Genomic DNA, 27,882 nt, shown 5'->3' on the forward strand with positions numbered 1-27,882 from the left:
CACAAGCAGCACCCCTGTCTCAATATGGAAACAAATTGAGAAAATCCAAAAACGCTTGATCATGAGCAAGTTCAAAATAAAAAATTCAGTACCTTATGAGATAATGTTGAGTGAAACAGGAGCAACCCCTATCGAAGCAATTGCTATGGTGCGACTCATAAGATATCTAAAAAGAATTGAGCAAATGGGAGCAAGTAGATGGCCTAATGATATCTTCAATGAAGGCACGAGTGAAAGAAAAAAAACATGGATGAAACAAAACTACACATGGATGCAAAAATGGAATATCTACCTCAATGCTTGTCCACAAATAACAAGGAGCTAAAGAGTTTTGTTATGGAGAAGTTTCATAAAAGGGTATGGGGAAAAGAGCTGGGTAGAAAGAAGAAGTACTACATTGAGGAATTCAACCCTACGTGTGATCTACAACAAAAATAGTTCATTGGAGTTAGCACTTTGTGGAGGGCAAAGGTTTATTGCTCAATTAAGGACCAACTTGCATCAACTTCGGTGTGGAGGGCAAAGGTTTATTGCTCAATTAAGGACCAACTTGCATCAACTTCGGTGTGAAACATGACGGTGGAAAAAACCTAAAGAAGCTTGGGAAGAACAAGTGTGTACATTTTGCATGTGTAGGACAATGGACTCATAAAAACATTTCATTTTGGAATGTGATGCATTCAAAGACATCAGAGAAAATTATGGGAATATGTTAGCATTAGTTTCTTGGCATTGTCTTTTCAGCGAGGGGATTGTTGAAAGGTTCAACCAGCGCATCATCAATTTGAATAAGAAAAAATTAAACTGCAAAAAATAAAAAACAAAAAATTAATAGTTTCATGGACTATTTCTAATCTCATAAACCTTAAAATATCATTTCACTACATCCATTCCGGGGTTATGAAGATAATATTTTTTAATCTCATAACAATTAAAATAATTTCTTTCTCATTTCACTAGCGAACCAATATTAATTCAATTTTTCTAAGATTCACTAAAAATTAAATTACGAGGAAAGGAAGCATCCAACCGCATTAACGTTTAACGCCGTCATCACATCGTCGTCTACATAGTACGGCACCGTTAGGTAGTACTCCCTGTCCAAAGGCGGGTCCCACACTCACGTCCGAGATTTGCTCACAGCGGGGAAGACGGCGTATTTGCTCATTCACAGTTAACAACTGATTTTCAAATGCAAAGGACGATTTAAAATTCTAGTTAATTTCAAGAGTGTGGCTAAAATAAAATTATTTTTTCTCGCTTTTTCGTCCAGTCAGCATTAATTTCAGACCAGTGTTATTTTCCCTATCCGATGGCAGGGGTCCTCATTGGTCGTGGTTGGCGCAGGAAAGCCGTCAGATGGACCCAAGTGGAGCGATGTTTAGACTGGTTTTCATGATGGCGATGCAGGCAGTTGAAGTGTAATCAAGAGGGTGGAATATGCAGGGTAATGGGGGATCGGTGTGACAGGAACATCGGGCATCCTTTTTTACTGATAATATTGCGGAAGGAAAGCTTGACGAAATCCATGAGGGCTGCAACGGATTTGCCGCTTCGAGCTGATTCAGACCATGTGCGATCTGCCTTGTGCCGTGGAGTGTCCTGTCTCGGATCGAGAAATCCATGTGTTCAGGGTTCGATTCCGCCTGAGGCTCGACATCTTTAAAAACTCGTGGCAGCATTGTCGGATCGAGGTACGCAACTCCGTTCTTGGTGTTCATTCGGGTTTCCATAGCGATATACCTGCAAGATTTGCTTCTAGGCCTTTGAGTTTCCTGCAATGCGGTTTGAGTTCGACTGCTTTGTGGTTCGAATCCCGCGACGGAATCCTTTCTGTGTGGATAGTGGAAGGCGCACAGCCTTTTTGTCGCACAAAAGACAAAGATCACGTTAATTTCTAGGAGTACTGCCTGCCTTCGGTCCGGAGCTCGTCTGTGAAGTTCTATATTCTGAAATCGATAAATTCGCCGGAAATGCTCATGAAGTCGGTTTTTTCAGTCATTTGAACTTCTTCCTGAAGCCTGAAATTCGATAAATCTGCTGAAATGCTCTTAAAGTTAGCTTTCTAGTTATTTGTATATCGTCCTGAATCCGCAAATTTGAGAAGTTGTGCGTCATTGTTTCCAAATTTCGGTACAAGTCCTCTTCGTGAACCTCTGTTCATCGTAATTTGTAACATCGACTACAAAGATCGATAGTTTTCCTGTCAATGCATTGTAATTAATCTCCTCTTCAACAAAGAGTTTTCGTTAGCGCACTGTAAATAAGCTACTCCGTTGGTTAATGCTACTAAGTAGCGTAAAGTTGAGGCATAAATGTTTCAAATGAATCCTCTTTGTTGCATTTCTCCTGTATCCCTCGAAAGGGATAAAGGAAGTCCGTCCGTTAGCGGAACAAAAGCATCTAAACCGCCTGCTCCTTTGGAAGCGAACGGATCTGGCAAGTCTCTGAAGATTTCAAGTCCGGCATTGAGCAGAAGCCCGTCAAATAATGCCGCTAATAATCACGTAAACCAGGTTGACGAGATATCTGTTGCTCAACCGAATGGCGGGAGGTCGCCTTATTCGGCAGGTATTTGAAAAAGCTCTATGCAAAATTTGTTCTCTTTCATTTTAATCAATTTAATAAAATAAAATTTAAATTTGTTCAGTGCGACCGAAGATTGAAGCTTCTTCCAAAGGCTCCAAAGGCTTCCAAGAGACGAGCAAGGTGAGCACCAGCGTTGCGGGGATCTTGTATAAATGGGTGAATTACGGCAAAGGATGGAAGTCCCGTTGGTTTGTTCTTCAGCATGGAGTTCTGTCCTACTACAAAATCCATGGCCCCGATAAGATTGCCGTTAATGAAGAGACCGAGAAAGGGATACGTGTTATTGGAGAGGAATCTTTGAAGGTCATAAAGAAGTCTAAGTATGGTCGTGCTGGTTCAAAGGAGAGAAAACCATTTGGAGAGATTCATCTCAAGGTAAATTCCAGCTTACATGCATTCTGGTTCATAATGCTCAAAATTTCATTATTTTAGTGTTAATTTTAGTTGGAGCTTTTTATAATTCGTATAAATTCAGTTGCTGCGTAGGACACACTTATGATGATTACAATAAATGGTCAACGAGATTCGAAAAGCCATAGACAGAGACGCATACTAAAGCGGAGAATTTCAGATACCCCAATTTTCGCTGTCGATTTTATTTCATCTGCTAGTCAGGTAGCATTTTCTAGAATTTCTGTAGGCTCCTTTCTCTTAGTGGAAACCCATCACCCCTGCTTAGTCCCACTCCCACCTTGGTGTCCCTACCCTCTAACAAGTCTATTAACAAGCTATTGGAATGAAACACTAACGAGAGTGGTTACCATGCGGAAGACACAGGCATGCTAATCCATATTGATATATAAAACGTTTCAAGTTTGACAAAACTGAATGTCAAGTTAGAGATGAAATTTGAAGTTATCGCTTTTTGCCCTCGTGCACGAGGAAAATGGCTAATAGCTTTCTATGCCAAGGGAACAGTGTATGCTCAACATACAGCGCAGCAAACTTTGGTGGGACACACAGACCACGAAGAACTTGAAACATTGATTTGTGCATAGAGTAGGATTTCATGTTCTGGGATTTGGCACAGTATTGTGTTTTCATTTTGCATCATTTTAAAACAGGAAATGGGAGAATAGATTTCCATGCCAAGGAAAGAGTCTATGCTCAACATACAGCGCAGAAAACTTTGGCGGGACACGTAGACCATGAAGATCTTGAAACATTGATTTGTGCATAGACTAGCATTTCATGTTCCTGGGGTTTCACACAGTATTGCATTTTCGGTTTGCATTGTTTTAAAACAGGAAAATGGCGAATAGATTTCCATCCCAAGGAAAGTGTATGCTCAACATACAGCGCAGCAAACTGTGGGACGAATAGGCCATGAAGAGCTTGAAAAATTGATTGTGCATAGACTAGCATTGCATTTGCTGGGGTTTGATACAGTATTGCGTTTTCATTGTGCATCATTTTAAAACTTTTTTGGTAGTTCACTTATTACATGGTGTTATCCATTAAACCTTGCGACAATAATAGAGAAAAGAAATTGAAAATTTGGCAGATTCCATGAACTTGTTTTATAAGTCCATCAAATGCTTGATCTCAAGGATAATAGAGGACTGCAAATGTTGTTGTTCTAGTGCTAAACTGCATTCCTATGGGCGTATCTGGGCTAATACCTGTTACTAGATTTCCAGTTGTATGGGTTGACTTGTTACACGAAGAGCAGGCTATTAGGCCCAAAAGCTGGAGAATTAATTATTGGCAGTAATTTTATATCACGAAGAAAGATTTTTACTTATATATAAATCCTCCATCCAGAGAGCACCTTGTACATTCTTGCCTAGGTTTAGTCTCGGAAACATGACTTCTTGCCTCCATCCTATCAGAGTTTTCCAACATTACATGCTAAAAGCCAGATAAAAAAAACCTGATATATACATAGATTTTGCATAATTTTTTCACTAGATTTTTAGATGTAATCCTGGAACATAAACAGATTAGAAACATATCTTAAGCTTCGATGTCTGAATTGTGTGCTGGGCTGGAAAATCAGGGCCTTCATGCTGACTTGACCTTTCCTATTGGAGGTGCTCTCTTCAATGTACATAGGGGTTGAGATTGAAAGCTTTATTCGTGATAATTTCCTGTTAACTTTGAATTTTCTTCTTTAAAGCTTCATGCTTCCACTTCTCTTTTTCAGTCGCAGTTGATGATGCAGCGGAGCATAGATTATCCGGTGAAGCAATGGCCTTTCCCTTATAGAGTGCATGATAACTGGGGTTTTGTTCCTCTTTTTATTGTTGTGGAAAACCAACCAAAGCATAACCTTTTCCTCAAAGAGGGCATGGTAACTGGAGTTTGTTCCTCCTTTACTTGTTCTTGAAAACAAACCAAAGCATAACCTTTTGTCTTGTTGTCTTCGTCTTTGTCTATGATCAATTTTTTATAATTGGCTTTTTGCTAATAAGTGTGGCTGTTACATCTCTTAGCATAAATAGTTACTATTATTCTACCCTCTACCCATTGTATATGTAGAATGTTTTTCGTCAATCTTCGAGTAGTAAAATTTGGTTTTCATTGTATATTTGTGTTTTTCTATTAATGTTATCTTTCATTTTATTCTCAACATAATCCAAATCAAATTATGGTTAGTCTTTCTTGATAGGAATGTTTCTTTTTAAAAAAGGGATGTCATTGAAGTCTTAAGGATTTAAGGGGTTTTTCTTCTTAAGTTTTGTTTTATAAGATATGCTTAAGCTTAATGGAAAAAAAACTGTCATCTTGAAATAAAAGGTAAACAAATTATTTTGATTATTAATAAGTCATAAAATATTGTTGGGGAGGGGAAGAAAGCCCCAAATGCATTGTAGTTAATGAGGCAACCTATGATGACAAGAACAAGGAAGAACTTGCAATAGCTGTGTTATATTGTTCCATATGTGTAAGATGCAAGAACTTGTCAAAATGTATGTGATCCAGGTGGATGTTGGTGGCCACCCGCCTATCCCACTTGGACCCCCACAACTGTCTCTTTCAATTTTCTTAATTGTAGCACACTTTACTATTTTTGGCAGTTTTTCGGGTCCTGAAGTTCAGAGCCGTTTTGAGGCCCTAAATGACGTTTTTTGGGAAGACTAGGACCAACATGGGTTATCAACCGATGTTGGTCACTCAAGTTGTAGTCCTTGAATAGATCTTTCTAACAAGGTATTGTGCTCGTCAAACAAAGATCGCATGCCAAAGTTACGACCTCGGGAAGTTGATGTACCAATTTACCCAAACGGGTCCCGTAGTTTGGCTCTTCATCTCCTAGGGTTAGGTTTTTGGATGTTTAGGGTTTTCCATTGTTTCTCAATAATAAATAGGGCTTTGAGCCTCATTGTAACACAGTTCAGAGGCATGTAGCCACCACATCTCTTCTCAGAGATAAGCTACCATTGCCTAAGTTAGTTTATTTCCATTGGTGTTTGTAAGCATATTTCAGTATTTTACATTAATGAAATGAAGTATTATTTCTGCTGCATCTTTGTATTTATGGTTATCTCTGTAATTTGTTGCGTTCTTGTTTAAATCCGGATCAGTGGTATTAGAGCAGTCTGCTCTTTCTTTGTTTTTTCTTTGCATGTCCCCAACGAGGTCGGGATATAAGGAGTTAGGGCTCGGTCTGGCTGAACCTTTGCAAGATCAACCTCGCAAATCTCGACGACCTCCCATAACGGATGAAAAGAAAGACGAGGGGGCAGGAGATCCTATCAAAATCTTGCTCGAAGAAGCCCTCGAGCGACAAAGGAACGCGATGATGGACAACTTTGCCCAGAGCCTTTAGCGGCTACCCAGGGGCCACACGTCCACTTCCAATAGCTACTTTAGAAACGCCATAGCCTTTAAAGTACAAGTTAACTTTGAAATCCCCATATTTGAGGGTTAGATAGATGCAAATGCCATAGATAAATGGTTGAATATGCTAGAAGGGTATTTTTCTGTTCATGATTTTTCCAGCTGGGAAAAGATTACTTTCGCTCTTCTCAAAGCCACCCCCCATGTCAGGGACTGGTGGGAAACCTACTGCGAGCAGAAGGATGAAATTACGGCCTCACTGTTCTCGCCCACTTGGAATTCATTCCGGGATGCCATCAAGGAGTAGTACTACCCTGTCGGGAGCTATGAGGATAAATACATAAAGTGGACCACGTTGCGGCAGGGAAGGGACCAAGACGTGCTAGAGTTTACCAATATTTTTCATACCCTTCGCACAAAGTTGGGTATCAAGGATTCTGAGCGGCATTTGGTACTCAAATACTGCGGCTGCCTACACAGGTACATCCAGGACGAGATGGAGTTCTTGGACATCTCCTCGCTCGGCACGGTGTACTGATACGCTGTCAAGATCGAGCAGAAGTTTAAACAGAAGAAGCGAGACTTTGGATCCACGAATCCGAAGCAAGGGAAAGGCTTCCCCAAACTGCAGAACTAAGGACAAAGCCAAGATGGTGTGACCCAAGACAACCTATCGAAGCCGCAAGAAAAGAACAACACCACGAAGTCAAAGAAGGACACAGGAAAGTGGTGTGAGTTCCATAAGATCCCCACTCATAACACAAGTGAGTGTCGAGCCAAGCAGTCATTGGTGGTTGAGTTGAAGGCTTCAGAATCAGATGCATGTTCCGACCCTGAGTCAGAACCCGAAAAGAGGAATGACAAAGGGAAGCAGATCATTGATGTGGAGCCTAGCGCCACTGTTGCCACCACCAAGATCCAAAAGAATGAGCCCGAAGATCCAAAGGAGGGGGAGCGTCTTTTCCACTCATAAATGTGGGTGAAGGGTTCGCTGCTGCAATTCATTATCGACAGTGGCAGCCAAAAGAACCTCATTTCAGCAGAGGTCGTGAAGCGTCTGGGCCTACTGACCATACCACACCCGCAACTGTACAATATCGGGTGGCTTCACCAAGGATGAGATCTCCGAGTTCACCAGCAGTGCCGCCTTCCCTACAACATCAAGCCCTTCACAGATGAGGTATTGTGTGATGTTGCACCTCTTGATGTTTGTGATGTATTATTAGGCCAACCATACTTGTGGAAGTGACATGCTGTGTATGAGTCAAGGCCTCGCGCTGTTATTATTTCTTTGGGTAATTCATTATATAGGATACTGGAGGTAGCCCCACCTACTGCCACCTCTTTGATCTCTGCTAAGAAATGCAGTAAGATCATCTCCCAGACTAGGAAATTCATTTTCTTTCTGGTTCGCTCTCAAAGTAAGGGAAAGATCGTAGCCACATCCATGGCCCTCGGGAAGGGTTCCTCCACGCAGCAAAAGCAGGTGGATACGGTCATGAAAGAAGACATGAACATCTTCTCCTCACCCACAGGGGTACCGTTGCACTGTCAGGTCAAGCATTCGTTCGATTTGACTCCCGGAGCACCTCTACCCAACGTGTCGATATATTGCCGCTCCATTGTGGAAAATGCCAATTACAAGCAACGACATGATCGACATCGGGTGTCACACAAGTTTCAAGTGGGCAACAAAGTCTGGTTGCATCTGCAGAAAGAACACCTTACAAGAGCCCATTGGAAGCTCAGATAACTCTGATAAGGTCCTTACAACATTACCAAGGCTGTGGGAAACAATGCTTTGGAGCACAACATTCCCCCCATTCCTTGGCTTGCTTGCACCAAGTGTTCAATGTGGATCGCCCTCGACCATGCTTCCCACCATTATTGGACACATCAGAGATTGCAGAACATTTCTCCAGGGACCAAGTTTAGCAGAAGTTTCCCCATCTCATGGGGGCACTCAATGCAATGGGGACCATTGCTTCCTAAGGGGGGAGGAATGACTTAGGTGGATGTTGGTGGCCACTTGCCTATCCCACTTGAACCCCCACAACTGTCTCTTTCAGTTTTTCAGTTTCCTTAATTGTAGCACAATTTACTATTTTTGGCAGTTTTTTGGGTCCTGAACTTCCGGAGCCGTTTTGAGACCTTAAACGACGGTTTTTGGGAAAACTAGGACCAACATGGGGATCCTTCCATGTTGGTTACTCAAAAGTTGTAGTCCTCGGATAGATATTTCTAACGAGGTATTGTGCGCATCAAACAGAGATTGTATGCCAAAGTTACGACCCTAGGAAGTTGATGTACCAATTTACCCAAACACGGCCCATAATTTTGTGCTTCATCTCCAAGGGTTAGGTTTTTGGATGTTTAGGGTTTTCCATTGTTTCTCAATAATAAATAGGCCTTTGAACCTCATTGTAACATAGTTCAGAGGCATGTAGCCATCACATCTCTTCTCAGAGATAAGCTACCATCGCCCTAGCTAGTTTATTTCCATTTCTGTTTGTAAACATATTTCAGTATTTTACATTAATGAAATGAAGTATTATTTCTGTTGCATCTCAATATTTATGGTTATCTTTGTAATTTATTGCGTTCCTATTTAAATCCGGATTAGTGTGAGATAAGACAAAGGCCATGTATGAGACTTCTAATGCAACTAGGCTTCTTTGTCTAAGAAAATAATTGTACAATTTGAGGATGGATGATGAAGACACAATCACAAATGATCCATTCATACTAAAAAACATAAGGGATCGGTTGGTTGCCATGGGAGACATGATTGAAAATAGGGGTTTCATTGTTGTAACACAGAATATGCCTCATTCATTCTACTGTTGAAAGAGGATGTATCTTGTTATGTGAAGTCTTGATAAATCTACCGATACAATATGTGAGAGTCTAGATAATGTAAGGAGCCTTTGCCTACTACAAACATTGGCTAATGTTTGCACAAAATTGGGATGCCATTAGCATGGGGTTCACTTGGAGTGCTTGATGTTCAATTAAGGCACCCTCTTGCAGTAAAACAAGTTCTTTAGATAGCTGACTTGTTTTAGTACTGAATTTTCTATACATGGGAGAAAGAAATATGATCGAAATTTCTTTTTACCTCGAGAGCTAGTTTTATAATTGGAATTGAATGTAAATTCTCAATATTGCATTTTTTATTTTCCTAGTCCATCAATCGTTTGGAATATCGACATAACTTAAGTGTTTTAAATTTAAACCACTATCTATCGTTGTTTTCATCAACAGCCACAAAGCATAAAATTCAGTTCTTTTATTAGTCCTTTGTCCAACAACATATTTTAGTAACAAGTAATGGGATGACTCAAAGAAAAGTATAGCCCCTGCTCCACACATACTTGGGGTTCCTTGTCAAACCCCATCGAACAAAGTTGGTGCCTTCTCACAATCAATGCTAAGCTCCTTTAAAATTCTATGAACCTCTTTGAGTGGTTTCCAGCTATCTTCAAAAGATACCCTAATTTTAAATGAGCAGTGACAAAACAAGATCTTGAAAAATCATTTGGTTTCTCGAGACCCAAATTTCATAAATGACAAAACAGGTCTCTTTATCACTCAATAATATAGACTATCAACCAAAGACCATTCCAAATAGTTCTAGTAACATAGCAAGTAACAAAAATATGGTCCACTGTTTCCTCATCGGCTTTATATACTATGCATCTTCCCAGGCCACACGAATTTCCCTTTTGTCCACTATCCCAACTTAAGATTTATTGATCAATGCCAGCTGAAGGAATTGTTTACAAGTACTTTCCAATTAATGACATACCATTATCTATAATGGTCACTTAATCTCATGTGACCTTTATTACATCTTAAAGTCACTTTATTAAACATGGAATCTTAATATTAGTCTTGGAGTGTTAATATTCCACCACCTGCCCTTAACACACCAAAATACCACTTGTCAACTATCTAACCCTCTTTATGTCAAAGATTCAAAATCTTACAAAGATGATCACAGTATTATAAATTACCATATACTTCCTTTTTAGCAGCTTATCATTCCAAATCCGAAAACTTGTTGGTGTTTCATTGGACTGCTGTATCCTCCATTTTGAAGGCGGATTCAACTAAATCCACCTAGGCAATCAACTTGCCATCTCTTCTCGCTGAAGATGGATTTCATGGAAACCAACTAAATAATTTGATTACCATCTATTTTTCTTCAAGGTATGGTTGAATTTACCTTGACAGGTGGAGTATTCTAATAACCTTGCTGGAAATTTATGTGAGCTATTGATATTTAAAAAATAGATGATCTTTTTATTTTTTTTAAATGTTTAAAAGTAATCACCGTCTTCCTCATTTATTTCCTCTTCTTTAGATACCAAGTTGTATTGCTACTTTTTACCCTTATTCTCCCTTTAAGTACATAATTTCCCATATTTAAGGTCTGAAGCACTATGCCTTGAATTCCCACCATAAAACAATGTCCTTTTGTTAAGTGTTGCTATGGCCTTTTGTTTTTCATGATTTATTATTTCCTTTGCTAAAGAAAACCTTTCTTTCATCTCTTTTATCAATATACCAACTAACTTTATCATTATACCAACTAGTTTCCTTCTCCACAAGAGGTGAAACCATAGTTTCTTGACACTGATGGAATAATATCGAGTTTAAATAATATTTTTCTTCATCTCCTTTATCATTATTCCAACTAATTACCTTCTTCATAAGAGGTGAAACCATAGTTTCTAGAGACACTGGTGGAATATTATCGAGTTTAAATACAATGTTAATATGGTTTGGGGGAAATATAGTATTCTCAATTTGAAGAGTAAATTCTCTCTCTGCCAAGGAAAAATTGATTGGGCAAACTTTATTCTTGGTTTCTAACTTTCTATTGCTTTGTTACATATCATGCTTTGTTTTCCTAGGGAAAAATTATTTACAGATCTATAAATTGAGTGTTTGAGATGGGTCTGTGTTGTATGATAGCACAAGTTCAAATTCTTTAATGTAATTCTTTTTTTTTTTGCAATCCTCTGTCTTCTAATTTAGGTGCAGGTATTTTTAGGTATGGTCATTTTTCTGTTCTTTATATTTCCTTTTTTGTTCTTTCCAAATTTATAAGAATCAGAATTGGTTTTCCCCAAATTACGTACTAAATCTAACTTGCCAAAAAATTGGTTGAATAAAAATATATAAAATATTCAAATTTTAATATAAAAAATATTTATCCATTTACATAAATTTAACCATTATACACCAAATATGTAAAGTGTTCTCATTTACATGCCCTGTGAACATGTAAATAGCAAAATACATCGTATAGTTCTTGAGATATATAAATTTAGAGTTTTGAGAGTAGATAAACATTAAGGCTCTAAATGGCCTTTAGAGTCTAAAAATCACCATACTATAATCAAATGTGTACATAGTTCATTGAAGTTTGGCTCATTAGGTTAGCTCAACTAAGTCTATGAATCTAACGATTGTTTTATCTTGGTGGCTTCAACAACTACCAACATTTGCATTTTAGAGTGGTTGAGAGCATTGTGCATTATATAGGTTTGAATCGATGGGCATCTGCTCATCCTGTTCTTGTCCTATGTTTCAACCTTAGAACCGCATTATTCCCATTTCGAGAGGTGGAGGAGGAAGGGGTTTAGGTTCTTGTTTTATGTGTATGTTAAAATGTTGAAAGAATTGTTAAGCGTGCTTAATGTCGAGGAACAAATCAGTTTTCTATCTTCCCCATGCAAGGTCCAGTGGGTTTGACTCCATCACCAAACATCCTAAGGTACACTTTGAGTTTTAATGTTAAAATTTAAGTTAAATGTTGACATTTATCTTTACTTATATTTTATTTCCATTAACTTTAAGAACTAATATTAAATGCCAAATAATGGAAATGAGGTTAATTAACCGACTTGACTAAGTCAAAGGTGTTCGAAGAATAAGGTGAAGATTTTTCGATGAAGGGATGATGAAAGGTTTTTTGTTTCTCCTTTTTTTGGGTCCCTTAACAGTTTTTTTTGACAGGTTTTTACTTGAACTAGCTAGTTCGTGGTGTTTGAATTGGTTGGTTCAAGCCGATGTAACGAAAAAATTGGTCCTAATTGACTACATCTTGATAACATTGGTTCTTTCGAACATCTTCCTTTTTGTGTGGGCCCCTACATTCTTGTTTTAATCAAGTGGTTTCTTTGATTGGCCATGGGTCTCCTTCATTGGGTTCTCTTTGGATGTTCTCCTTTCTTCTTTTGGGGGTTAAAGCTATGTTTTAGGATTGTGTATGGTCTTTGTTATTTGTAGACAAAAGTTTCATTTGTATGATTATTCTTCTCTTGCATTTTGATTGCATACCTTCTGCATAGATTTTTTGTTTTTTTCTTTTAATATATTTATTAATCTGCTACAAAGTTTGGAATGTTTGTGCTCCTTGATGACTCAGTTGTTTGGTTCAACCTTTCTTTGTCTTAAGGTGTATGCTTAAGTTACTGGTCTCTTGGCATGCTTCTTGTTCTTTGTTGTCTGTTGCATCATACTTTGATTTTGGGTATGGCACCATGCTTCTTTTTTCTAGATTTCTTTTCTCGGCACAAGATCTAGTTTCAGTGCGAACACCAACTTTATTTCCATCTCCAACGGGCCTTGGCATTCTCCCATGGCTCTTGCATGAAGGCTCCCTCGCACTTGCACCTTTTTCCTTTTATATCTTCTTTTAGAAAAATATGTAATGTTGTTAGCTTTTTAGCTAGACATTTAGTTATTTGTCTCTTTTGCTTTTAGTAGTGATCTAGAAGTTTCTTTTGCACTTCCACATTCTATTTACAGTGTACACTAGATGTACATATTTTAGTTTCATTGACCCACAAAGTACAAGAGTTAATGCAACATAAAAAGTGAGTCATGTCCAATATAAAAGCCATCAGGTATATCACATTAGGTATCTTCTTCAAACTTCACACTAGCTTATGACTTTATGCAATTTGCTAAGCTTTGGTAAACCCTATTAGGTGTACCCAATGTTTTAAAACTCCGACTCCGACTTCGACTCGGTCGAGGGTTGACTCCGACTCGGTATCGACTCAGTCGTTGTAAAAAATACATTAATTAATTTATTTATTATTTTTTATTTTTTATAAAGAAACATAATTTTATAGAGTTTCATTCATGTTTCCAAACACACAACATTAAAATATAGATAGAAGACAACTTATGATCAAAGTAGGCTCATGAATATATCCATTATATCAAAATGGCACCCAGTGCACTGTCCAATACGTACATGATGATGATATAGAGATCAAAACAAAAACACATAACCAAGGAGGCTAGAAATGGCGTTATCCTGATTCCTCCAAAATAGATTGTAAGTCATCAAGGAACTAATACAAGGGTCCAAGAGTGTTCCTCACTCCAAGAAAGTCCCAAAGTGCATGTGTACATCTTCAAAAGGTGCATCCTCCACCATGATGTCATCTAGGAGAGACCCTATGTCACCCTTTTCAAGCATGTGAGTGACATGGCACCCCTAAGGGTAAGCATTGTCATCAAAGAGAGATGTGCTAGCCCTCCTAAGTCATCTCAATGATAACCATCCTCATCTGTGCTTTGGAAGAAGGCACCATCCACCAAAACAGGGTCAAGGCCAGCCAAGGGGCATCTTCAGTCCATTTGGGCATATCATCAAATAGTCCAATGTCCAAGCTTTTAAGTTTAGTGTTTTAGCATTTGGAGGCTCATCAAGGGGTGTAGCATCATGTGGAATCAACTCAAGGCTCGATGCTCATCTTTGGAGGCCCAAGGTTGGGGCCACAAAGTTTAGGTTTTCTTTAAGAAAGGGAAAAATAACCTATTGGAAGGTTTTGAAGAAGAATGAAGCTATCCCTTAAGGAATCTCTAGTACATATGTGATACCACCTAAACAAACCTCTTAAGATCAAGCGAGATAAACTTATTTAGGGACAAAAAACCATTAAAGTATCATATTGAAAACTTTGGAGTCCCCTAAAAGCAAAAAAATAAAAATAAAATCGTTGTTTTTTAGTTCACGGGCCACTGTCATCCAACCCGACCGAGTAGGCTCGGACTCGGCCGAGTCGGTCGGGTTATGACCGAGCCGGCCGGGTTATGACCGAGCCGACCGAGTTGTCTAACAACTCGGTCGACTCGGTAATAACCCGACCGACCGAACCAGATCACTGGCCGAGTCAACCCGGTGAGGCCTTGACTCGGACCAACTCAGCTGAGTCGGTTCCAAGCCAACCGAATCTTAAAACACTGGGTGTACCAATGCCTAGAAAGGGGAGTATTTCCCAAGAAACCAATCAAGGTGTAAGTGTAAATCACAACGGTATTACTTGGGGTTTACTTCACGGGAATGGTGTCATTCACGCGCAATGTTACATAAGTTACTCATTTTCGTGAGCGCCTTTGTAGAGGGAGCACTTATGCATTGAGTTACTATTTCCCTGACATAGTGTTTTACTACCCCTTTTCTTGCCTTTTTCTTGTATTCTTTATTTTTCTTTACAAGGCCCTTTTGCTTGTATATGCATTTCATTGCATAGGGGTTGGGATAATTTAACTCAATCCTTTAGTTATGCATTTCATTGCATGAGGCTTGGGGCAATGACCTCATAGCGAGGGGGTAGAGTTCAAGCCCACTTTGGTTTTTGATTTATCATTAACTTCTTTATCCTTTTCATTTCTCTATTGGACTTTGAAATTCAGATCATGTTCTTTCACTCTCTTCTTTTTATACAATTACATCAACCTTAGGTAACGAAACCCCTTCTTCTCATGGGATTATGAAGTACAAATCTTCATGGGGTCCATGTAATAGACAACCCAAAAGAAAGGACAATGGAAAAGGGAATAGATGGAGTATGTTAGATATGAAAAGACAGAGGCATGTTACCCTTATCAAGGTCCCTCAAGAACCCCTCTTCCCAAGAGTAGCAACACTTGACCAGAAGATCAATGATGACCACCAAGGTCAAATAAGGAAAAAGACATAACTTTCGAGCATCATGATTTATTATCTAATTTGATCCATGATCCCTACTTTCATGCCAAATACATTGAACATAAACACTTAGTATGGAGCAATGGACAAATGTACCTCATATGTGCCAGGCACTAATATTGTCAAATGAGTGAGATGAGCATGATTTAAAAGTCATATGTGGGTTGTTGTTTGTGGAGATTGTTGGATATCATCATTAGGACCATTATCTATGATTTAGATCATCGAAAAAAATCTCCTCTAATTACCATTAGAAGTGAGGGGGTAACATTTGGCTCCAACATGGGGACATGTGCTCACCATAGAGCACATGATAACCTCAACATCTTTGAAACTCCAAGACTTTCACTCTGGATCATTCTAAAAATGCTTGCTAAATTGTAACATGAAACTATTACTAAAGACAAGCACGAGGATACAAGCCCCCTCCTAGCATAGGAAAGTATAAAAATGCGGAAACATCCTTTCTTTTATAGCGGAAACATCCTTTCACACACACACATATATAAGAGACTAAGTTAAATGAATGCATGTATACAATAAATAACTGTAATCAAACAAAGGAGGGTATCCCATAGGAGAAATTTTTTTCTCCCATCATCTCTTCCAGCTGGCATCTAGCAATGCCTGACAGCCACGCCGATGATGATGTGCCATTAATATCTTCGCCACTTGCATCAGTCATATGTTTCCTCACTCGCTTGGCAAGAGCACATGTTGGAAGTGTTACCTCTGTGAAGGCTCCTCATCTGGTGTAATCTTTGTGGAGCTTCACTGTTGTGATTCTAATCAATGCCTTCTCTATGCGCTTCCCTTTTGCCCTTGCAGGAATATTTCTTTATAATGTGTTCACTGTGTGTTCTTTTTCCACTGCTTCTACGCGCAAGCATGAATGAGAGGGCCTCTCCTCTTTGTGTATGCGTGAAAGAGTTGTGCTCTCTTTTTTGTTGCCTATGCATATCGGTTCATCATGTGAGGATGTCCCAAAAACAGATTGTGTACCAGTCAACCACTAGACAATGCAACTCATGCCTCAAATTTTTATCCTTTTGTTGCTTATGGTTGGAGTTTAAAGGACACTTGGGCTTGCTCTCTCCTCTTTCAATTAATTTATGGCACAATTAGCCCATTTAAAACCACTTAGCCGACCAAGACCGATATTTAAAACAACAATTCCATCAAAAAATCTCCTTCCTCAAGCAATGGAATGCGTGTCCCTCTTTCAGCTATTCAAATAATTACAAGAGAGAAATATTAACCAGGGGATGTCATAAGAAGATGGTGGCAATTGTTTTTATTGGCTGAAACGTCGATAGGGTGTTGGCAAGTATATCAGTTCCTACACTTCTCATGCCATTGCCAAATCAACCATTAAGAGGCAAGACCTGTACACCTAGTTGTCACACAAAATGTATAGGAACTGCGACAACGACTCAGATTAGGGGCTGTCACCCTGATCCCCAATCTCTTCGTTTAAGCTGTCTCCCAACAACAAACTAAGGGGGCTGACCCTACGGAAATGGAACGAAGAAGGAATAGTTGGGAACCAACTAATCTGGGCGACACAATTGAGCAGGCAAATACTTGTCTAGATTTAGCAAGAAGTTAAGGATTCGATTAGATTTAGATGCTTGAAACCAGTGCCTTAATGGAGTCAACTTTCTTGCTATCAAATACTGGATGGACAATTGCTGCTTGAATGAGTACTCATCCTAAATGCAATGCAGATCCTAAGACTTATGTGAGATGCAGAAATTTTGGTTGATTTTAGTTAAATTCCTATTCTAAATTTGACCCTTGATATTTTCTATATTGAGCCTAAACTTTGTAGCAAGTGGCAGAAAAAAGTCAAGGTGAAGCACACGAGAGTGTGATTTACGATCCCTCTCCTTGAAATCTAATATACTCGGTGCCTCTGGCGCTGCAGAGGCCGTGGCTCTGACTACTGCAAGGTCATCGTTTTAAATACTAGAAAAGTAAGGCTTCTCAAACAAAGATAAATGGGTGTCTATCTTTCTATCAACCAAGCTTATGCTTGGAGGTACGTTTTATTATGCAGGACTAGCTTAGGATGCAAATGCAATGTGAAGTTAGAAGATGAGTGAGTAATCTTGAGTTAGGATTGTTTAATGTTTAAGTACTTAGTATTAATTAACCTTATGACAAGAGTACTTAATGAATAAAGAGACAATGTTATACAAGACAAAGTGCCAAATTTCCAAGTGCCAATAAGATACAAAAGATGTTCGTGATACAATTGCTCGCTTATTAGATGACCACAAGATATGTGCTCTTAAGAGTAAACTACCAATATGTTCAAAATAGCAACAACCAATAAGCCCAAAGTAATGATTAGGATACCTTTCTATTTAAAATATTTAGTCAATGATTGCTACTCAAAAAATATCACAAGATTAACAATGTTCTTTTGAGGGTCCCCAGATATACCAATTTCGCTCAATGACAATTAGACTAGCAATCTTTAAGCAAATAAATTCTTGGAATATAAATGCCAATGTAGAACTATTATTTCACAAATAGAAACAATGAACAAGAGTAACAATACAATTTCACCAAGATGCTTATGCCAAAACACAACATTACTCGAGAGATTAATTTCAATGATACTCCATTCAACAAGGTAACAATGTTCAATGAGCTCTTATGTTTATCACTTAGGAGACCGAGATTGTTAGATTATGAGAATGTGCTTTTATAGAATGAGCTTATGTGTATGATTCAACTTAGGAACTTAAAAGATAGCAATAATTTTAACTTAGATTCCAATGTCAACAATTATATTCAATCCTGCTGATATAGACGATGCAAATAGTTACCACTATAATGAGCTAGAAGCAGAGATAATACTTGTGACAACAGTGAGATTAAGTTGACCAACTGATGCCAAATTAGTGAACAAATATATCAAAACAATTTTGAATAATTATTTCTTGAATGTACCCAAATTAATGATGCAAATCATTGTTAGGATCAACCTCCAGAAAGCATATGACAATCATTCAAATTATAGTTTTATCCCCAATGATTGCCTTGTCAATGTGTTTAAATATGAATGAGATTGATGTATTAGACAATGAGGAAAGTAAAGGTTTAGGAACTAAACCTGAGGCTCAATGCCTAGAAAATCTTTGTCCAAATCTTCAGTGATGTATCACTTGACCGAACTTTGCAATTTTGACGATGTACAACCCAAATTCTTTTTTTTTGGTCCACAGTGAAAGAGGTTGAGATCAAAAGAGGGTTGGAAGGTTGAGCGTTTAAGGTTTGAAGACTGCTACAGGGGTCACAAGGGCAACGTTCACTTGGAAAGGCCCCTAGAGTGCTGCACTGAGCCTTTTATAGGAGATGAGGGCTAAAACGAAAAGGAGGGAGGCTGCTGAGATGTATTAATGGTTGCGACAAGTAGGGGCAGGGGATGCAAAAGGCTTAGGAGATGGAGCCGTAGGTAGAGAGGGCTATGCAGCGTTGAGGGGACGCCTTGAACAAGTTGCCATAATGGAGACAAGGGCAACGTTAAGGTTAAAGGAGGCCTTGAGCAGGTTGCCGTGAGGGTTTTAAGGGCCACAGGTAGATAGGAGGCAGGATGAGGCTGCAGCAGGCCTAGGATAGGCTGTCGTGAGGCTTTAGGGTGCTTTGAGGGCTGCCGAGTGAGGGAGAAGCCACAACAACAATGGAAAAGGGCTGCGGGTAGGATAAGGAAGGCAAGCCGTGAGTTGAGGAAGGGACAGCGAGGGGAACTGGAGCTGCAGGTAGGGGTAAAGTGTAATGGGATAGTAAGGAGGCCACGACAAAGGGACAAGGATATTGCGGAGGAGGTAAGGGATGCCGCAAAGGAAAAGAGGAGCAGCAAAAAAGGAGGGCAATGCGATACCTCAGCGATTCAAAAAATTGCCCAAGTTTCTCACAAAAACTATCAAACCCCGAATCTTGATGTGAATTTCCTTGACTGAATTATTTTGACTTTGCAAACAATGTTTGAGGCAAGATCTTTCTCTCCAAGGTCGAGATCTGGCTCAAATTTGAAAAAAATCCTTGGATAATTTTTAGATCTACAACTGCTCAAGTAAAAATTGAAAAACCCAAGATCCAATATCTACAAAAATTGAGAAAATTCCAAAAACCCAAATGTCAGAATTTTAAAATTATGTTACAGCACTTCAGATCTATACAAATAAACTACAGATTTGTCATATCTGAGGAGTATGAGTCCAACTTCGCTCCCAGATCTGTAGATTTTAGGGTTCTTTCTAGCCAGATCTATCTAATGAGCACAATATTTAAGAAAATAATCAATAAGAAATGAGGTACTAGCCAAGAAACCCTGCAAGAGGAACTTTGTTAGATAAATCTTGGGGTTTCAATCAAGTAGACTCTTCAGATCTTATGTTTTAGGAGTTGGCTGGTCCAACTAAGGACTTCCCCTCACGCCCAAATTTTCGAATAAAAATGATTTCTGCAAACACTAGATCAAGTTGTCAGATCGATAGAGATATAAAATAACAATATAATCTTCAAGAATTAAAGATGCCAGTTAATTCAATCAAATTAAAATGCTATCTTAGATCCAATAAACTATGAAAGACACTTGTGCTATAGATTATTCCACAAAAGCTATTAACCAACAACTTATAAAAATAATACTCAACAGAACATTAAAAACAATATTACCCTAAGATTATGAAGAGGAACACAACCATCAATGAAAACCCCAAAGACTTTTGCTTTATATTATTCCAAAAAAATTACAAGAGAGTTTCAAGATCTAATACACGATCCAAAGATGAGATCCTTGATCCTTTTAATGAGAAATGACCTCTAATTTATAGATTAATTCTCCAACGGCTAGTTGGTTTGATCCCCGTCAAAGTAATTTCGATTGTTGATAAAGATTTAATTATCTTTTAATTTTTCAGTCGAAATTATTTTATTTTTGAGGAAAATTCGAATTTTTCATTTAATTCATTTTTAATCAACTCAAAATTAATTATTTTGAGTTGATTTCTTCAAAAAATTGAATTTGACTTAACTACCAAGGCCCAAGGGTCCAAAATCTTTTGAAATTTTCAATATTCCCTTGGTTGGGGACCTCCAAAAATTAATTTCTCTGGGACTCACGAATTTTACCTTTTGGGGAATTATTTTTTTCTAGGACTTAATTAAATTTTTTGGTTTAGGATTTTAATTTATTTCTGCCATAAAATTTAATTAATTAACTTTGACTCAAATTAATTAAATTTCAGGCTTAGATTTTTAATTTATTTTTGCTAGAAAATTTAATTAATTGACACATGGGGGGATTAATGATTTTTTCCAACCCTCTAATATTTTAGCATCATGGCTAAAATATTATTTACATAAGATAACTACATTTAACCCATGAAGGGGGAAAACTCGTTCGTTATAGACCCTCAAATATTTACTTAATTCTGCAACTCAAATATGATTTAGTAGACCAAGTGATTTGTAATAAAATAATTTAGCCTAATGAGCTAAAATTATTGACAAGTGACTCGACTAGAACACTAAGAATCACCTAAGATTTTGATGACAAAATCCACCCTAGCTTTGGGGTGAGGTTGGAGGGAAAAACTCTATCGATCATTTGTGTCTAAAAACACAGATGAATCAGTGAGACGAAAAACCTCCTAGGATAGAAATCGTCATCAAAATAATAGGCTTACCTAGGTTGTTACATACATAATGGTCTTACTAAGATCATTTACATTATAAACATGCAGAATGGGTTTACAACTTTAACAAACTGAAGACTAATGATGAATCCTGGATGATCTGAATGATGAAATCCCTTTTGCAGAAAAGTGGGTGTACTGCTATAAGGTCGTTGACACAGAGTGGTCTGTTGATTTTTGGTAGCATCAGATGTGCTCTAAGTTTCAAATTTTGTAAGGAGGCTTGGGCACATGTATTCCAAAGAACCCAGAAAGCGTTTAGGGAAATTCCACCTGGAGACAGTTTGGTTAAAATAATTAATTATTTTTAATGGAACCCTAAGTCTAAACTTAAGAAATTAAAATAATTAATGAGTATTAATCTCAATGTTGTGAAAAGCGCGATTGGGATTAAATCGGCACGGGGAACGAATCGGAAAAAATCGGAAAAATCGGGAAAAATCGGAAAAAAAGCGGGATAAAATCGTTTGGTACAAAAATATTCATTTTTTTTTCAATTTTTTTAATATCTAAACCATCTACAACATAAAATAAATACATTGACACATAAATATGATAAAAAAACTAATATATAAGATGTTTAATTATCATTTCTAGCGCTAAAATCACACATAACATTGAATCATGTCTTGAATAGTAAGTCCTGACTCCTGAGTACCAACTCAGCCTCAAAATATCAACAAAAAATATGATAATGTATCTCATCATGTCATAATGTCATATACAATAAAATGAAAGTCTAATCCTATTGATTTCCTCTGCCCCTCTTGCGAGAAAATGCCACAGCTTTCCCTTTCCCTCTAGAAGTAGATGCTAGTGCCCGTGCTGGTGGAAATGGCAGTGGAGTCTGATGTGCTCTAGAAGCTGAAGAACTAGAAGTAGGAGCTATAGGAGGTAGACCACGTCCTCTACTGGTGGCAGTGGCAGCTCGGGTAGGCGGTGTCACCTCCTCCTCCAGTTCCTCCTCCTGCTCCTGCTCCTCCTCCACCTGCTCCTCTGCCTGCTCCTCCTCCTCCTCCCCCTCCACTACATCCTGCACTAACCAATCATCAGTAGAATCCATGAGAGGCCTCTCGGCCTCAACCCTCCATGAAGCAATGGTGTCAATCCCATCCAATGAGATGGCATCCACATCAGGTGTCCTCTCAAGTTGCCTCACCCACAATCGAAGATTGTAGTAGACGTAGACCATGTCATTAAGTCGCTGGGACTTCAACCTATACAAAGATCATGAAACAATAATTAATAATTAATATTATAAAAAAAATATTGTTTAATGAATTCAAAAATTTATTTGGAAATTTGCAATATTTTAAATGTTTAAGTGTTAACCTGTTGCGCTTCTTGTTGTGTATTTTTTCAAATACACTCCAGTTGCGCTCACATTCAGAGGAGCAGCATGTTTGGCTGAGGATGCGAATGGCAAGCTTTTGCAAAAGGGGCACCCTGCCACCATACTTTTTCCACCATGCATCTACAACAAAATTACAAATAAAATTTTAAATAAACATAAGAAAAAAATGGAATTTGAAGAGACAATGAAATTTGAAACAAAGTTACAAACTAAAAAATACCTGGCATTTTAATCGTCCTATCAGTGATAGCCATCTCAAAGCCAAATGTGCCACCTACCATCTTATATGTCTCAATTTGTTTAGAGATCTCTATACGTTGTTCTGGAGATCGCACCATCTTCTGGACACAGGATAAGAATCCATCCATGATCTCAACATCAAAATCAAACCCACATGCATAAGAAAATGCAGGGTTCAGGAAAAACCCAACAACATGAATGGGGCGATGGAGTGTGTTGTTCCATCGCTCATCAATCACTCCCCATAGAAGGAGTTGTTTCTGAAACCCATCATCTCCCTTATTATCATAGTAGGCCCCAATGGCTTCTTTGGCCCTGTCCATGGCTCATACAAATAGCCCATTGCGGGCTTCTCACCATCAACCAATCGAAGAACCTTTACCAAAGGTTCAGTAACGGCGCACATTTCCTGCACTCCTGCCCAGAAGTATTCCTGGTATGAAACTAGTCTGCATACGGCTTTTCCTTCTGGTTTGCGGCTCATTGACAAAGCACGACACCCCTCTGAAAGAAACATTCTCTTCACATCCCACATAGAATTCAAGAGGGATTGAAGAGATATGAAACTCGTAGCAAACCGTGTAATGGCGGGGCGCACAACTCTTTGTTGTTGGTGAATCTTCTCATCAAGCTAAGCACAGATGTATGATTATATATAAATTTTGTGATGCTTTTTGATGAGTCAACAATATCTTTGACAAAGGGAATTTTCCCTATGTCCTCTAACATCAAATCAATACAATGGGCAGCACAAGGTGTCCAAAATAAAGTAGGATGCTTGTCCATAAGCATTCTACCAGTAGCAACATAATTTGTAGCATTGTCCGTTATGACTTGGACAACATGTTGTTCACCCACCTCCAAAATAATCACATCCAGCAAATCACATAAAGTTCTTGCATCTTTGATTTGATGAGATGCATCAACAGATTTGATAAACATAATCCCCTTGGGACAACTAACCAAGAAGTTTATAAGGGTTCTCCCCTTTTGGTCAGTCCAACCATCTGACATAACAGTGCATCCTGTTTGTGCCCATGATGCCCTAAAATCCTCCAATCTTTGGGTGCAGTCACGCTTTTCATTTTGAAGAATCCGACCTCTGAAATCATGATAAGAAAGGATTTCGTCCCCCGGGCCAACACTGGCAATAGCATCAATAGTAGGTTGGAAAAATGGATTATTCCTTACAACGCTGAAAGGAATATCACTCCAGAGGAGAAATTTTGCCATCAACCTGTCAGCTTGTTCTTTATCAGTTCTTTTTAGCATTGAACCGATAGATGGTTGTGAACCAGGTGTGGTTCGAGGAACAAAAAATGATGATGCAGTTACCGGATTGACTGATGCTGTAGTAGAACTAGTGCCACTCGGCCCACTTCCTTCAGCTGACCTTTTTAGTTGCCTTTTGAGTTCTTCTTTGGCCTCTCTAGTGTGCTCTAATTCTTCTAATGCTCTCATGGCTCTTTGGATAATTTCAGGATTTGTATTTATACAGGGCCCCACATCATGTCTAGGGATTTGTGCAAGGTGAAACTTCAACCTGTACACCCCCCGGTATATCTCCTTTCCACACAACTTGCAACTCAAGTTTTGTCTATCATTCGGAGCTTTAGGTTCACCATATTCTCGGAAAGGATCCAATTTCCTTGGTATGTTTGTTTTTGAACTTTGAATTTGCAAACTTGAAGTCTTGAATGGTGTTTTGGTGCAGTTGTGAACCTATGGGAAAATAAGGATTAGGATTACAATTTAGCATTTACAAAATTACAAGTTACAAATTACAATTTAGTATTTTAATTTTTAATTTTTACATTGATGATTGTACAATGAAAATCCAAGTTACCCATAACCCAACCTGAAACAACCATTCCAAAGTTCAAAATTTCAAACACAAATTACCCAACCAAATGGCAAATGCCAAATGGCAAAAACAATGAAAAAAACATAAACAATGTTTAAAAAAAATGCAAAAAAAAATGGTTCCCATAGTCATACCAAGTTACCCATCCCAAATCAATGAAGAAATACAATTTTTTTTTAAAAACAAAAGAAAAATGGTGCGCATACCAAGTTTCCCAACCAAAAACAATGAAAAACATACAAAAACAATGTTTTTAAACAATGGAAACAAAAAAAAATTAATCCTCGTACTGTTTCTATGGAGAAATCGGTGGTCTCCTCTTGATTTTCTCCTCTAAGCACTTAGATTTGGCTGAAAACCCTCTTCAATGGTCTCCAAGAGCTCCTCCTCCCTCCACGCGCGCGACTGTCCAAATGACCAAATGAAAAACCAAAAACAAGTTTATAAAATTGTGCTGTCCCGAGCCCCCACGATTTTTTCGAAAAAATCGCGATTTTTTGAAAAAAGTGCGATTTTTTCAGTAAAAATCGGCAAAAAAAAGTAGGCGATTTTTTCGTATAAAAATCACGATTTGATCGGCAAGCTGCAAAAATCGCGATTTAATCGCGCTTTTCACAACACTGATTAATCTAACTGTGGGTGTAACTTCTAGGAGAAGACAAGGATCAATCATAAATGATTTTAGCCATTGATTAACTTCTAATCTGAGCTATTGAATGTCAATGAGAAGATTATTTAAGGAGGCTTGAGGGTCATTTGGAAAATATACACAGAGAGTTGATCAGTCAGATTGAATTGCTAAAGCTAGAGGCAGAGCAGTGATTTTGTAGTGATCATGCAGAGAGGGGAAGAGAGATTTTTGGCTGGAGAATCTTCTCCGGAGCCAAGAATACTTAGCAGAGAGGTAGAGAGACACACAGAGGAGGCAATGCAGTTGGCAGAGAGGGTGACACAGAGCCAGGAAGCGCTCATGCAGGACCTACGCAGAAGCCTTCCATGCAAAAGTCCGAAATTTGCAGGGGAGGCTGACGTTTTGAGCTGGGAGGGATGGAATTAGCTTCTGTGACCAATTCGATTCCCAACAGAGGTGAAGCAGGCCCACGTAGAAGTAGTCGGGGACTCGGTTCAACTGCCGGACCAGCCGGGACTTGCAGTGTAGAGTGAGGTAATCTCACTTATTTCTTTTGCTGAGTGATATTCTTTGTACTTGATTGCCAGCAAGACATCCAGAGACTGTATTCAGAAATAACTTCTGCTTAATAATAAAAACCTTCAGATATGCTGCACCGGTTTTCTCGCATTGGGTTTTTCTAGGGATGTTTGTCCAAAAACAACTATGTCATTTGTGTTGTATCTTTCTCTTGTTCAGTTTCTTGTTTCGACATATTATTTTAAATGGTGTAGGCTGCAGTGTATGTATTTCGATTTTTGTCATAGGAAACTGCAAATAACTTGTTCATGTAAATCTAACAAGTAGGAGAAATATCATCAGTTGCTGCAGTAGGGATTCTGGGTTTAAGGATTTTTCACATGGTCAACACACCCCACTACCTATTCATAAGTAACCTTGAGAATCCATCTCGATGGACTATATGTCTGGCCTTCCTTCTGCAAAACATGGTAATGATTGTGTGTTTGTGGTCGTTGATAGATTTTCTAAAATGGCTGTCTATAAGAAGAGTCTCACAATAGAAGCCATTGGCAAACTCTTATTCGAACGTGTGGGTACATTTTTGGATCCCGCAGACCATCATATCAGATCGAGATGGCAGGTTCCTAAGTGCATTTTGGTCGAGCACTTGGTCATTGTTGGACACCAAGCTTACGAAATCAACTCCCTTCCACCCTTGGACTGATGACCAAACAAAGGTCGTCAATAGAATGAGATCATGCACATTTTGCGCATGCACAACTCCAAGCATCCACAAACATGGGATGAGAGTCTCCCCTATGTTCAACACTCCTACAACAGAGCTCTCCATAGCTGAACTTGCCATAACTGCTTTCAGGGGGGCTTGGGATTTCAGCCATTAGGTCCCATTGATGTCGGACTGCCCCTTGCAACTACACAGACAATCTGCGCATCTTCAATTTGAAGCCAAGAAAGCTACCAAGTTTATTGAACGAATTCAATACAAACGCTAGTAGGTCCATGATATCTTGCAAAAAGCTAATATTAAGTACAAGTAGCACCATGATTAGCATTAGGTGCCACACAAGTGTCAAGTGGGGGACAAGGTTTGATTGCATTTGCAAAAGGAATGCCTTGCAGGGGCCCATTGAAAACTTCGGTGACTCCGCTATTGACCTTACACCATCACCAAGGTTATGGGTGATAATGCGTTTGAGGTAAGTATCCCCACCTTCCTTGGAATGCACCTAGTGATCAATGTGGACCAGTGTTGGAGAGCGGCTGCCACCCCTTCAAATCGCTTCCAGAGTACGCTCTCGAAATAAATAAATTCGCTCCCTGGTTTTTTTCACAAAATTTTTGTCACCAAGATGTTTCAAACACAATTTTTTTCAAAGAAACAAGAGTTTTGAGTAGGACAACCTAATATTCAAGCTTATGTCCCAAGAATTGATATGCAATTTATGGTAATGTTAAATTCTTAAAGTAAAAGTGACATTCTCCTTTATCTTTCATTTTCATCTTTTTACTTAAATTTTTAACATTACCTAGAAATGACTCGGGTTGTTTGAGAGTGGTTTCGACCTCATGGGATTTCATATGGAAAAAGTAGAATTTTAGATCTCACTCAAAATCCAGCAGACTTATTAATGACAAAGATTCTAAGATAGACACTTGTTTTAATGATATGTAGCTATTTGTTGTAGCATGATTTTTTTGGATGTTAGAGGCCATCTAGAAACTATTTGTTCATGTATTTTTGGTTCAGAGATGGATTGCACTTGATGTTATTTTGGTTATGTGCACCCTTACATGCTATATAAATGAGACTTGTATCTTGAGGACATGATTGATGAAGATTATAACTTCTAGATGATTGATTTTATATGGTTTAATCCATGTTTTTATGCTTTTTATATCTATTTCATCATTCTACATGTTTTTGTTGATATATATCCATCAAAATATATTATATAAAAATTTGCACCCGATTCTCGACCTGGGAGCTTTTGAAAATGTCGCTCTGCTCTCCCACTTCCATTTTTGCTCCCGCTCCCAAGTAACCTTGATGTGGACCGCCTTTGGCCATACCTTCCACCATTGTTGGACACAAAAAAATTGCAGAACAACTGACACAGACAAAGCTCAATTCAGATTGCATTGAACAGGGCACAAGTGATTAGACCATGG

The 27,882-nt window shown here is 38.5% G+C and overlaps 1 protein-coding gene across 1 annotated transcript in view; it reads left to right on the forward strand.

Moving 5' to 3' along the window:
• Positions 1 to 1,284: 1,284 nt before the first annotated feature.
• LOC149183914 (oxysterol-binding protein-related protein 1A-like) overlaps positions 1,285 to 27,882 on the forward strand; it is a 223,242-nt gene continuing 196,644 nt past the window's right edge. Inside the window, exons 1-2 of the mRNA XM_089417309.1 lie at positions 1,285 to 2,571; positions 2,651 to 2,964. Coding sequence (XP_089273435.1) covers positions 2,316 to 2,571; positions 2,651 to 2,964 — 570 coding nt within the window. The 5' untranslated portion in view covers positions 1,285 to 2,315. The remainder of the gene's footprint in view (positions 2,572 to 2,650; positions 2,965 to 27,882) is intronic.

Source organism: Pinus tabuliformis, chromosome 3_2, assembly GCF_031772625.1.
Source record: "Pinus tabuliformis cultivar Carrire ecotype Pingquan chromosome 3_2, CPIR1, whole genome shotgun sequence".
Lineage (NCBI taxonomy): Eukaryota > Viridiplantae > Streptophyta > Pinopsida > Pinales > Pinaceae > Pinus > Pinus tabuliformis.